We start from the raw sequence: 14,488 nt of genomic DNA on the forward strand, positions 1-14,488 counted from the left end.
GCAATCAATTTCGCGCGTTCGACGAAAAATTTGAATTAACGCAATTTTCTTTCAAAGCTTATATCAGTGTTTTAAGTACCAAATTCTTAATTAAAATAGTTTACAGGATAAAAATAGTAGAGGGGATTCCCCCTAGCACCTGACTGAGGTAAACTATCTTTGCTTGGATACTGGGAGGGATACAAAGACATAAAACGACATTTCAAAAAGTCAATGTGACTAAAGATAGTTTTATTTAGTCAGCCCCATTTTTATTAAATTGAAAATATAAAGTGATAGTACATTAGGTATATTATAATCATTACGTTGTTGATTCATATAAATCTATATAATTTGTTTTTGTTTTTCCTCATTTAAAAAGACCTGCTAAAATCTATGTATATAATAAGTATATTTTATATATAATAAGTACGTAGTAAAGATTAGCCGTAAAAATCGTTATTTTTATTTCAATATCTTGCAAAAAACAGAGACTACAAACGGTACGGTTTCTGTATCTAATTGTTTAATTTTTGCGCTTGTCAGTTTTTTTACGAATCACTTACAAAGTACGACCAAGGCACGCGAAATAGTAGAGTTTACAGAATTTTTGTGTCATTCGTGTTTCTTCTTTATTAATCTAACACTCAGAGCGATAAATAACACAGAAAGGAAGCTATTTCATTCTTATTTAACCCTCACAATGCACAATACATACAAATTGTTATCAATTTAGAAGATTATATACATTTTATTTCTAATATTATTCTTCTAAAAAATACACAATATAGAATGTTCAGCCATCGTTCAACGTGACGTCATGTATTGTCGAACTCTCTCAATCACTTGACAACCAGATGAAAGAGATTGGTAACATCATTATGGCATTTCGAAATTACTGCATATTCTTTGTAGTAAATTGTCATTGTGATTTGATTTGGGGTTATTATTTTATTGGCGGACAAACTCAAATTTTATTGCAAAAATACCTCAAAGATTTAATTAAAATGACCAAGAGCCCATTGCTAAGCTTATAATTTTTTTAAAGTAATAAATACCGAAAAAAAAACGAAACTCACTCAATTAATACTATAAACGTACTTAAAATTTTCCAAACAATATGAACTGATCTCAGAAATACCCTAAAACTCATATTTGACATATAATGATGACGTAACATTGAGCGATGGCTGATCAGTCTAAATTTTTATTTTAATTTAGTTTTTGTTAAAAATCATATGATTTAGAATTCATTAAAACCTTCCTTTCTGTATTTTTATTTATCTGAGTTCAAAAGAAATACAAGGTTTACTTTTGAAGAAAAAGTACATTAATAGAAAAAAATATTTTTTTATCCCAAATTGATTTAAAGCCTTAAGAAATAAAATAATAAATAAAAAAGCAGACAAGAATAGGAAACAAACTTAAAATTAAATTTTAACAACTAATATTAAATTATAAATTAATTTTTCGAAAAGCGCTTACTAAATTTTATTTAAGTATATTAACGGTAAATATAAAATTTGACTAAATTTATTTTTTCTTTATAAATATACATAACAACTCGAATAAATTCTTTGAAAATTTTAATTTTATATCTTGTTTTGTCACTAATATATGTAGGTATAAGGGAAAAATTGTATTATACAATTATATTGGGCTGACTTTTGGATTTTAAAATCTACTGAGTATTTATACTTTTATTCTACCGTTTCTAATTTTATATATGTTTTTAGATATGATAGTACAAAAAAAGAAACAGTAAAATAAATTCGTATCAGCGTAAATATGTATTAAAAAAAGTAACAAAACAAGATATAAAAGCAAACGAGACAAACAAAAATAGGACAGATAAAATTTGAAAAATTCCAACAGTAAAGATAACTTTTTTAAAATTTTAATATATAAGTAGATAATAATTTTTTAAATACTTAAAAACACTAAGTCCCCTTGTTTAAGTTCATTTTCATTTTCCAAGAAAAAAATCCAAAAAAATAACAACAAACACTTTCCGTTCCAAATTTTCGTGCTTTTTTTCAAAAACACATCACGTTCGATTGAAGTCGTATTTCCTTTTTCAAAAAGCTCCAAAATACGCTCAAATGTAGACTTTGTATGTGTTTATATCGATCAATCAATCGAGTAAAGGGTGTGAGAATGTCCAAAGATCCAAAAACGAGGTCCTCAAGTTGCGTCATACGTGACGCCGGTCCTGTACTATGTCAGCAATTTGAAGAACATGATGGCTAGTGAGATGTTGATGAAGAGGACTACAAGGACCAATTGCTGTCGCGAAAACCAATCCTAAAATCAAAAAATATACAAAGAAATATTACAATGTGTAAAGTTTTGGATTTTTTTTATTATTGAGTTTTTTTATTATCGAAAATTTTATTAAAGATTTCTTCCAGGATCAAAAACCCTCTTTATACAGGATGTTTCAAAATAAATAAAAAAACATTTTAAAGATTTTTCAACATTGAAAAAAAATATATATGATATCATATATAATTTATATATGATCATATATAATTTACACATGATATAATATATTTTTATATCTAACAATCGTATATAAATTATTGTATATAACTGTCAAATAGATAGTATACTTTATTTTACACATATTTTACACGATTTAAGTAAAATTAGATCAGCGCTCCACTTAAGTTTGTAGATATCCACCTTCCTTAATATATTTATTCAAAGGGTTTCAACCTCTGCATGATAAACTGCCATTTATTTTATCAAGGGACTCCCCTAAAATTCTTCTCATGCGTTTTGAAACACCCTGTATATGCAAAAAGTGGGATTAGGTGACAAAATATCGAAAAAAGTTAGAAAATCCTATGTAGCTTAACTTAAACCTACCACAAAATCATTTATTAGAAAATATAATGCAATTCTTTTCAATATAATCTTACTCTATTGTTTGTAAAAATTATGTACTAGAGAAAATGTTCCCCAATTTTTCTGTGTACAGAAAAAATCATTTATACAAAAAAACTATGACTATTACATAAAATAAGCATACTAATTACTAATTAAAGCAAATCTACATTAGAGCATATTATACACATAGAACTGGAACGCTACGTATCTAGATTCTCCACTGGGGACACCGTATATATGTATGTCATAATACAGTCGAATCCAAGTGACGTCACTACATGCATTAGAGCGTGCAGGTTATATGTGTATCATGCCTAAGAGCAGTAAAATACAATAGGTATGATAAAAAAATGATCGTAATTTCTAACATGACTTGGCGCCATTTCTTGATCATACGGTATACACACCTTCATCACACTATTCATTCTTCTACAAAAGAAAATGTTAGACTGAACCTAGGTATCGTACATATATGACATTTTAATCATATAAAATGGGCGAATGAGACATCTAAAAAAAAGCTAATACAAAAAATATGATAACATTGACCAGCTATTTGCACATTCCTCGAAAAATTATTGAGCACTTGAAAATGAACAGAACAAATCTAACAGACAATAACGTACCTATTAGATCTCTGTAATGCAGTATAGGAAAAGAATAAGAGAGGTAAAGAACAATTGAATTAAGTTAATCAATTTAGTCAATAATTGTGAAAATAATTAGTAAAAAAATGATTTACTATAACCTTAGAAATACAATACCTACGTCGAACAAAAAAAAAGAGTTTTATATTTTATACATTTCTACTGATAAAATAATACTATGTAGAAGGTATATAATAGTAAAGTCTGTCTTAGGAGAAAATACTATACAATCGAGAAAAAAAAAACTGCGTCAAAAACGGCTTTGAAATGACAATCGATGATAATTTTGGCGAGGTCCAGCCCTAGACGTCATTTCTTGACCCACACCCTTCTCTACTTTTTAATGGCCAGCTGGGTCTTAGGAGGTGTAATTTATTTTTATATTGAGTAAAAATGATTTTTAAATGGTATAGTTAAAAATTCTAGAAAAAATAATTTTCTGGAAATAGATTTGTGTCTAGAATCGTTCTATCCTTTTTTAGTCTTTCTATAATTAGCGTTAATTTTTGACAAGTTTTATGTCAATCACGTCTAGAGATTGACCTCGTCAAAATTATTATCAATTGTCATTCCCAGCTGTCCTTGGAACCGTATTTTTTTCGATCATACGGTATTTTTACAGGTTTTAAATAAAATTAGAACGCCTATGGATAAACCGGAATTTAAGTCAGCCATAAGTTTTTTGATATACAGTATGATCGAAAAAAAATGGCCTCCAGTTGGCTTGGAAATGACGATCAATGACATTTTTTCTAATATAATTTTACATATAAAATGACAGCGATCTTCATTTCATAGCCATCGCTGACGCCGTTTTTATTCGATCATACGGTACCTATTATGTTCCTACCTTAATGTTTTTATTGAAAGGTAGTTGTAAATAAATATATTTAATTTTGTGTGTTCAGTATATTTATTGTTTGAAATACGAATTGAATATACAAAGTAAGAGTTGTTTTTCAACAATTACATTATAGTTTTACCAATTCAGTTGTCAAACAATAATAAATTAAATTGTATTATGAATCTATAGTAAATATAGTAAGACTTTTATGTCTGATGTAAAGTTCTAGTAAATCATTCTTCGAAATTTATGAACCTAGGTAGAGTCAAACAGAGCAGGAATGCAAGGAATTCAATCGGGCAAGGTTTTTTTGTTAGTATAGTCCAGAAATAAAGAGTTGTAGGGAAATATAGAAGCAAAGGCTATTAAAATAGTAAAATCAGATAACCTAGAGTAAGAAAAGTCTAACTAATTTTTTATTCCAAGCATTCTACTTTGCAAGTAAGAAATCTTAAAATTATCAATTAAAAAGTATTATCAATATACCCATTAATCTTTATGGTAAATTTATCTACAAAATGATATCCAATATTCTGGATTTATAGTATTAGAATATAGGATTTATAGTATTGTAATAAGATATGACACAAATGTTGCTCTTTTTTTGTCAAATTTTTGTCATTTGTCATCGATTTGGAAAAATGATGCAAAATTGATGCTTAGATGCAAAAGTCACTCTTTGTGTTTATAACAAATACTGTGCCTGGATCTGATAGGTATTTATCTCATCAATTTTGCTACCAGGACAATCAAAGTCAGTGACGAACTTTTTTTTTTCGTCGCACTTATAGTAACTTTTATCCTCAAAAGTTCATTGGAATCGCTAAAAGCACTTGGAAGAAAATTAGAAGTAGTAGCTACGAAACAAAGCAGAGTAGGACCTATGTTCTATGTTGATATAAAAAATACATTTTATTTTTGCGTGATGACATATTATTGACGATATTTACGTCCCCACAAGATATAGCACATGTTGTTTGAAACCTATACCCTATATTTTATGATATTATTTATTTAAAAATTCTTTTCTATTTATATGAAGATCCCGAACCTACGCCAATGTGAAACCTTGAAAAAAGAATGTCTGTGGTCAGAACTCTGTGGTCAAATCTAACTGTAAATATACAAACGGTTTGTTTATTTTAATTTTTATTTTTAAACAAATCAATGTACATACAAGGTGGTACAAATGTACATACAAATCAATGTACATACAATACTTAAATAAGTGCATAATAATATTTTAGAGCGGATATACCGGGTGCGTCTCAAAAGTGGCTCACCCCTATAACTTTTTTTATTTTTTCAGATAAAAAAACGAGATTTGATGTGTTAGTATATGACATAAATTTGGGTTGATTGACGTATTCAATTGTTTTTGGTCACTTCCTGTTTCACCGGAAATGATTACAACTTTTGATTTTTAAATAGCACCTTCGGAATATTTCTACTTTATTCGATAGAAAATGACACTGAATAGAATGATATACCATATGTCAACTTTTCACATTTTCGTTTAAAAACAAATCGTATTTTAAATTTCAATCTAGAGTGCCATGGCTGTGTTACCGATTTCTTTCGAAAATCGACAACTATGAAACTATGAACCCTTCCTGGACACAAACGGTACATTGTGAGACAGGAAATTGTAGAGAGAAACAAGCCCTATAACATAGGATTCAACATTTTAATGAACAGTGCTTTCCATAAAATGAATAAAATGAAAAATATACGACATAATATACATTGTACTGATTTCATTCGAAAATCGACAACTATGAAACTATGATCCCTTCCCGGACACAAACGGTACATTGTGAGACAGGAAATTGTACAGAGAAACAAAAGCCCTATAACATGGGATACAACATTTTAATGAACAGTGCTTTCCATGAAATCAATAAAATAAAAACTATACGAAATATTATACATGTACTGAATTCTGAATTCTTTCGAAAACCAACAACTATGAAACTATGATCACTTCCCGGACACAAACGGTACATTGTGAGACAGGAAATTGTAGAGAGAAACAAGCCCTATAACATAGGATACAACATTTTAATGAACAGTGCTTTCCATAAGTTAAGAACACTATAATTTTTAATCAAGGAGCCTTGAAAAAATAGATTTGATCGTCTAATATCCTGGCCGGCTAAAAGATGTTCATATCGTATTTTTAATCATACCTCAATATTTTCAAATCGAACAAAGGTGGCTCATTAGCATATTCGAAGAAAGCATTTTTTACGTATAATTTGGTACCACACACTTGGTATTTCGAGTAAAATTGTCGTTATGAACCGCATGTTTCAATTTCAAATAAACCATATGCGGAAATGTCAAAAGTTGACATATAATATGTCATTCTATTTAGAGTGACATTTTCTATCGAATAAAGTAGAAATATCGAGATCTACAAGCCCTGGAAATATTTGAACTTATTTGACTCAACCAAAGGACTCAACCTGTCTAGACTATCTTTTGTAAATATTCTAAATTATAGCAAAGCTGCAAAGTGTAAACAACAAAGTGACTTAACAGTGGAGTCAGCAAAATATTTTAAAACTCCTCTATATTTACTTACATATTTCTCGGAATACTTTATCAGTTATTTTTGCCAAACTAATTTAAACAAAAAGAGTGACTTTTTTGTATCCAAGCAAAATAAGAGAAAACTTTGGAACCGATAAACTTCAAGATCTAAGAAGAAGAAAACCGAACATGTTCGAGAGAGACAGCACCGTACAATTTGTGACCGTACCTTAACTTGCGGACTGACCAGGTACAGGAGCGGATTGGCCCTCAGCCGCTCCCTCTCGTCGACCTGCCTTCGGACTTCTTCGCGCCTCGCCGAACCCAGCATGGACACTTCTTCCCGGGGCATCTGGCGCGTCGCCCTGGGCAGCTCCTGGACGTCGGGGAGAGACTTCTTGCGCTGGAGGGTGGCCTGAGTGGCTAGAACCTACGGCAAATGAGAAAAAAATGGTTTTATTTTTTATATACCGCTTGCAGGAAGAATGTCATTTAGCATTGTGGAGCTATCCTGTGTGTCTATTGTCTTTATATTAGTTAGTGATGATTTGTTGATTCTCACTATACCTTCCGTTTCCATTCCATATCCGTTCCGTATTTTTGACTGTATTCACTCATACGTAAATGCTTCCGTTCTGTATCAATTCCATGTACAATTTATATCATTACGAACGTTTTATTTTAAAAATTTGTATCTTCTGAAAAAGGTAATAAATTTAATTAAGAGGTGAAAGAATAAATAAATATCAGCAAAATGTTCACAGAGCTGGTACAAATGTAAGAATTTGACAACGCTGTTTCCGATACGCTTCAGTCCATCTGCTAAAAAGATGTATGGAAGGAAAGGATATGGAACGGAGGGAAACGGAACGTATAGTATGCATTGTCCTATTCATTTACATGATATAATATTTTATGTAAACGGAAGGGAAACGGAAGGTAGCTGATACGGAAGGTATAGTGAGAATCAACCTTAAAACTGATACAAAAATGTACTACTCGCGTCAATAAAATTAATCAGTCTCATTTTGAATTTGGTAAATATCATCCTATATCATATATTATATCCACAACTGACAGTTCACCATCAAAATTTTTTCGACTATTGAAGAAAGAAATATTGACGTATATTTCCAACAAAATGGAAAACCGTTTAGAAAAATGCTGAAATTTTCAAAATATATACCGGGTGCGTCTAAAAAAGAGGCCTCTTTCCCTATAACTTTTTTATTTTTTTTTATATAAAAAACGAGATTTGATATATTAGTATATGTCATAAATTAGGATTGATTGACGACAATTGTTTTTGGTCACATCCTGTAGCACAGGAAATGACTACCACTTTTGATTTTTAAATGACACTCTCGGTACATTTCTAGTTTATTCGATAGAAAATGACACTCTGAATAGAATGACATATCATATGTCAACTTTTGACATTTTCTCTTAATAAAAAATCGCATTCGGCTATGTTAAAAACACTAATTTTTAATTTATTAATCAAGGAGCCTTGGAAAAATAGATTTGATTGTCTAATGTTTTTAGTGTTTTATCCTTACCGGTTAAAAAATGCCCAAATCGTATTTTTAATGATAACTCATTTTTTTTCAAATGAAACGAGAGTGGCTCATTAGCATATTTGAAAAAAGCATTTTTTAGGAATAATTTGATACTACACACTTGGTATTTCGAGTCAAATTGTCGTTATGAACCGCATGTTACAATTTAAAATAAACCATATGGGAAAATGTCAAAAGTTGACATAGATATGCCACTCTATCCAGAGTGTCATTTTCTACCGAATAAAATAAAAAAATACCGAGAGTGTCATTTAAAAATCAAAAGTTGCAGTAATTTCCGGTGAAACAGGAAGTGACCGAAAACAATAGAATACGTCAATCAATCTTAATTTATGTCATATACTAACATACCAAAGCTCGTTTTTTTCAACTGAAAAAATACAAAAGTTATAGAAGGAGCCACTTTCGAGACGCACCCGGTAGATGGTTATGATTAAAATCCATTAATTTTTAATAATTTTGTAAGTAACTAGCTTGAATTGTGCTACAGCATAACCTTTATTAGAAATTTATGAATGAACCGAGTAGGCTAGGTTAAGTTTGAAGGAACCAGGGAGTTGACATATACAAGAGAACAGTTCCATCCAGGATTCACACACCTTCAGGTGGAAGTAACGCTTGCAATATGTCTTCAGATTTTTTTAATAATTCTTACATTATAATAGAAATGTACTCGAACGTGTGTACCGAGTTCGAGCGAAAAGAGAGTCAATTTATAAACAGATCATTTAATACAGTAGTAACCTGGCCACAAACAAAGTTCCTACCAGCAGCGTTAATACAGTATGTACAGAAAGATTAATAAATGTAACATTTATGTCGTTTTAAAATATGACAAAATATACTAAATTCAGAAAGAAGTAAGAAAATTATCTTTGCTGCCCTCGGTAATTAACGCCATTATAAGTCCCTTAATTACATTAAAAAAATTAACATTCAGTTCATTAAAGTTTAGCATCGTGTATATTTAAAACTATGCATTTTTTAATGAGGAATTACCCCTGAAATTTGACTCTACATTTTTTGAACACCCTGTAGAGCCTAAAGAGTGAAAAAAAATTATTGGATGATGAGACTCAAAAAATAGCTATAAAAAAGCTGGTTAGTTATAGTGTTTTCAATAATAATATTAGTTAACCTCAGCAGGTGGAGTTTCTATCCAACTCTCCGAAGCTCTCCTGGCCATCAAGGCCGGCGAGAACATCAGGTCCTCATCGTCGTCCTCACTCTGATACCACAACATTTTCGATCTCTTCACACCTTCACAACTTATAAAAACACCACAAGAACAAAAAAAAACTATAACAGTCTCCCCTTTACTGTTATCCCCTCCATTTCACCCCCTATCGAATCACCATCAAGGTCGTTACATCCTCTGCATCACGCTAAATCACGGGGTGAACAAACTGTCGGGCGCGCGGCGTTGTGAGTTTTCGGTGATCACCATATGATCACTAGGACCGGGGAGCTGAAGTGACATGGACCGTTTTAGATGTGCTCCCGAAAAGTCGCGTAGGTCGAACGAGGGGGTCAGGGATTAGAGGGGGGAAACTACTAGAAAAAGCGACGGGGTGATAGAGGGGGGAGTTGTTGAGGTATTTCGGTCAAAGTCGTAGAGATGTGCTTTTTACGAATAAATTATCGATATGTGGATGATTCCAAAGACATCCAAATAAAGTTTTTTTTCCATAGCAACTGTTAAAATTGCCTTATATCTATCAAAATTAGTAGATACAATAGTACTTTAACCGCAAGGGTAGATTAAATGATACTTTAACAGCGAGGATAGGTTAAAAACTTTATTTCTTCTCGCACGTTTTTTAATTGCTTCCATTTTTGAAAATGTTTGTATTCCTTTTCATAAGTTATTTGGGATTTAAATGGAAGTAGTTTGGATATGGCGTTTATCGCCTCAGCCTGAATATCTGTTGGTAATTTACTTATTTCGTTTTGAGCCATTTCTGGCTCCAATTCAATCAGCAATCGGCACGAAAGAGAATTAAAAAATATTGACTCAAAACTGACAACTAAAGAGACAGCTTTATTTATTTGTCAAATTACATAGAAACCAACGCCAACCCAGCACAATATTTTTTTTACTCGTAATAAATTCCTTGAAATAATTATTTCTGAATATTTTTTAAAACGTAACTTGCTATAGAAAAAAATATTGTTTTATATACGACGATAAAATTGCATTATCGTCTTCCACAATTAATTCATTCGCGATTTTATCGCTAGTTTAGTCGCTGTCTTTGGTATAAACTTTTTATTAATATTTAGATTTTTAAGAAAAGAGTTGATATTATGATATTTCGATATTTTTCGACATCTCTAGTCAGACTCATCCCGTGACTTTTGGCAAGCTATCCTGGCTGTGGCTAATGATTCGAGCTTCGTTTGAAAAACGGTGTTTATTTTTAAATTGTGTACGAATAGCCGAATGGAAAACAACGTGCACATATATCAGGTGTGTCGTTAGTTTGTCACTGTCGAGAAAAATCCCTAAATCATATACAGGGCATGTAAATGGATAAACGCGAAAAAAGTATGCGCTAATAATTCAATGAAAAAAAAGTTTTCTTCTCAAATGTCACAAAATTATTAATTATTGCGACGTGATTAATAACATAAAAAGACCATTTCAACGTCTAGGCATAAAAGCAAAGTACATTTACGCCTAAGCATAAAAGTAGAAAAAAAAATATATTATCAAACTGACATTAAGTGTCAAATTCAACGAGTGTACCCGTTGTTTCTGGATATATACCTAATTACTTACAAGGTATTACTTTTAAATCTTTTTATATTATCTGCAACGCTCGAAATTGTTTAAAAAATTATTTGTGTCATTTGAAAAAAATAGCATGTTCTATTCGGAGCAGGGGCGGATACAGGAATTTATTTTAGGGGGGGGCCAAATAAAAAGTAATGTAGAATATACTTTTTAGAGCGCCATTTTTAACCCAAAAGCCTAATATTTAACCCAATTTATAGATTTTAGGGGGGTCCTTGGCCCCATGGGCCCCCCTCTGTATCCGCCACTGATTCGGCGTAACGCAAACCGCTTATTTTTAAACGACTTTTTTTCGAAAAGGTAACTAGAAAAATCATTAGATATGTTTCTGAGCATCTGAAATGGAATTATAAGGATATTAGAGTGTCCATTTTTTTATAACGATAAAACGTCAGTAATCGCGATAATTTAAAAACTCAACTTTTTGACACATAACTCGCGATAACTTAAGAACCACTTTAGATATTGAAACTTTTTCATATTTTGAAGATCGGATCTTTTACAATATGTTTAAATAACAAAAATTCGATAAGGTTGTTTTTTGCCAATCCAAAAATTTTTAAACAACCCATCTATTTACTTTTAGTGCATATCAATTTTCAGCAATCGTGTAACTTTTTTATTTATAAAGATTTTAACATACTGTCTGCGAAGAAAATATAGCAGAAATGTTAAGAAAGTTTTTGAAAAAACTACAATCAATTATTTTTAATAGATTTCGGGATATCGATTTTTGAATTCAGAGTTCTAATAGCGCGACCACTGTCGAACACCAACTTATTTTTACCAAAAATGCAAGTGTTTCTAACTTGCACTTAAAAATGTTCAAGCTATAGGGAAAATTACAACGACTCGTTAATAAATAAACAAATAAAGTATCGCAAAACGTAATTAAATCGTGATGCTGAACGCATGATGTACACCTTTCCCTAGTACTTTAAGTATTGACAGAGGTACTAAAAACCATGCTATATTCCCTTCCACGTCTCTTAGCAATGTGTACAGTTTCTCGGTTTATTTCGGACGTTTGGCATCGTGTTTACTGTTCTCTCTTTGTTCAGTATATTATAAACGCCATTGTACTCTTCTTACACACGGAAATCTCGACCCAAGACTAACCTTTGCAACCCTTAGTATAAGTGCCTCGGCTGTATGTCACAAGTACAACCTCGCCACAAGAAGTGTAATTTTTACTCCTAATAAAACAATATACTGTTTTTTGTATAGGTAGTAGAATTATTTAAAACATTAAATATTCAAGCTAACAACAAACAATGTAAAATAAAATAAAACTCATTTAACTATTAAATCTTTGTTTTTTTTAAATATAGCATATTATAAAATATTAATATAACGGTAATTATCTAATAAAATAAATTGTTTGCTGAATAAATTTAAGAAATAAAATAAACTTTACTTCGGTAAATAAGGCCGATTCCAAGAACAGATACTTGATTGGGAGCCAAAAAAGCAACAGGAAGTGGGACCAGTAGTTAATGCATTACACGCCAAATTACTTGCTGGTATTTTAATTGTGGATGTAACATTCCATTATAACAACTTCTTTATAGCCCAGAATATACTTAAGTGCCTGGTCTTGAAGTAATAAAAATTGGCGCCAGGAGGCACGTATAGCCGCCCATACTAAAATATGTTAATAAAAAGTTGGTAGGCAGTTCTTTTAGTTTCAAAGTAAAGGAATTTTTCCAATTTTGGTCCGATTTCCCCTATCCGCCACCTGCAGTCGCGTCCGATGGGAGTTTGGAGTTCTCCACACGGATTTTCTCAAAAACGGACTACGGAAACACGGAATATCTCAAAAACTGCGACTTTGACTGATTTTGATGTTATTACAAATTTTGTTGCAAATATTATTCCTAATCTTAAATTGAAAACCGCGTTTCGCTAGCTACTGTAATTTTGGAGTTACGATTTTTTTAAATGTTTAACCCACTCCCATACCCCCTTACCAACCCCCCACGCCCACCAAAAACTAATGGCCAAATTCTCGGGTGCCACAGTATTTTTGTGCCAAATGTGGTTAAAATCGGTTTAGCGGTTTTTGAGTTATCGTGTTACAGATGGACAGACAGACAGACACCATGAAAATATTTTGTATTTAGGTCATTTATGACCCAAATAACTAATTTTGAGTGAAATTAAAAAAACTTTTTTTTTTGCCGATCTTAATAGCCTACCATACCTGTTGGTATGGTCGGCTAAAAAAAGACATCAAAATCTGAATCATATTCACGTCCACTTTACCTACCTTCACATACAAAATCTGAATCATATTCACGTCCACTTTACCTACCTTCACATACTGTGACTGTGATAATCATTCTCTCTAAAAATAATCTGTATGAAATTAACCGTTTGTGATAATTTTGGTGTTTAGATTTGATGTTGACTTTAGGTGACAGATTCTTTGACAATTAACCTACCCGCGTGATTTTTTATTTGCTACTTCTTCTAAATGAAAATCGCAGTTTAAACTAAACAGAACGCAGATTTAATTTCAAATTGGTCAAATAAAATTGAAAATGAGAAATATCAGATTTACAATAAAGAAAAATCCAGAAACATATTAAATGGATTTGGAAAATAATAACCGGCAACATTTGCCATGACTTGGAGTAAGTTTTTTTATGAGCCAATTCGTTTATTTGATGCGACAGCGTGCTATCTTTTTAGCCGACCATACCAACAGGTATGGTACGCTATTAAGATCGGCAAAAAAGAAGTTTTTTTCATTTCACTCAAAATGAGTTATTTGGGTCATAAATGACCTAAATACAAAATATTTTCATGGTGTCTGTCTGTCTGTCTATCCGTCTTTAACACGATAAGTCAAAAACCTCTAAACCGATTTTAATCAAATTTGGCACAAAAATACTTTGGCACCCGAGAATCTGGCCATTAGTTTTTGGTGGGGGTGGGGGGTTGGTAAGGGGGTATGGGAACCGTCCCAGATACTGGCTTTTGCCCTGGGGGGACACAATGGATCTGTAAGGTCGAAGTGATTAACCCCCCTCCCACTCATTCTAAATTCTAAAAATTCTAAAAGGGGGTATGGGAGGGAGTTAAAATTTTAAAAAAATCGTAACTCCAAAATTACAGTAGCTAGCGAAACGCGGTTTTCAATTTAAGATTAGGAATAATATTTGCAACAAAATTTGTAATAACTTCAAAATCAAAGTCGCAGTTTTTGAGA

At 31.6% G+C, this 14,488-nt stretch overlaps 1 protein-coding gene across 2 annotated transcripts in view; it reads right to left on the minus strand.

Moving 5' to 3' along the window:
- Window positions 1–273: 273 nt before the first annotated feature.
- The window catches only part of LOC115878728 (junctophilin-1), a 76,510-nt gene continuing 62,295 nt past the window's right edge, over window positions 274–14,488 (minus strand). For both annotated transcript variants that reach the window (XM_030895312.1, XM_030895311.1), the window contains exons 11-12: window positions 7,127–7,327; window positions 274–2,283 (exon numbers count right to left, since the gene is read on the minus strand). In XM_030895312.1, the coding sequence (XP_030751172.1) occupies window positions 2,197–2,283; window positions 7,127–7,327 (288 nt within the window). In that variant the 3' untranslated portion in view covers window positions 274–2,196. The remainder of the gene's footprint in view (window positions 2,284–7,126; window positions 7,328–14,488) is intronic.

This window comes from Sitophilus oryzae, unplaced genomic scaffold (genome assembly GCF_002938485.1).
Source record: "Sitophilus oryzae breed Bouriz unplaced genomic scaffold, Soryzae_2.0 scaffold_1521_pilon_pilon, whole genome shotgun sequence".
Classification (NCBI taxonomy): domain Eukaryota; kingdom Metazoa; phylum Arthropoda; class Insecta; order Coleoptera; family Curculionidae; genus Sitophilus; species Sitophilus oryzae.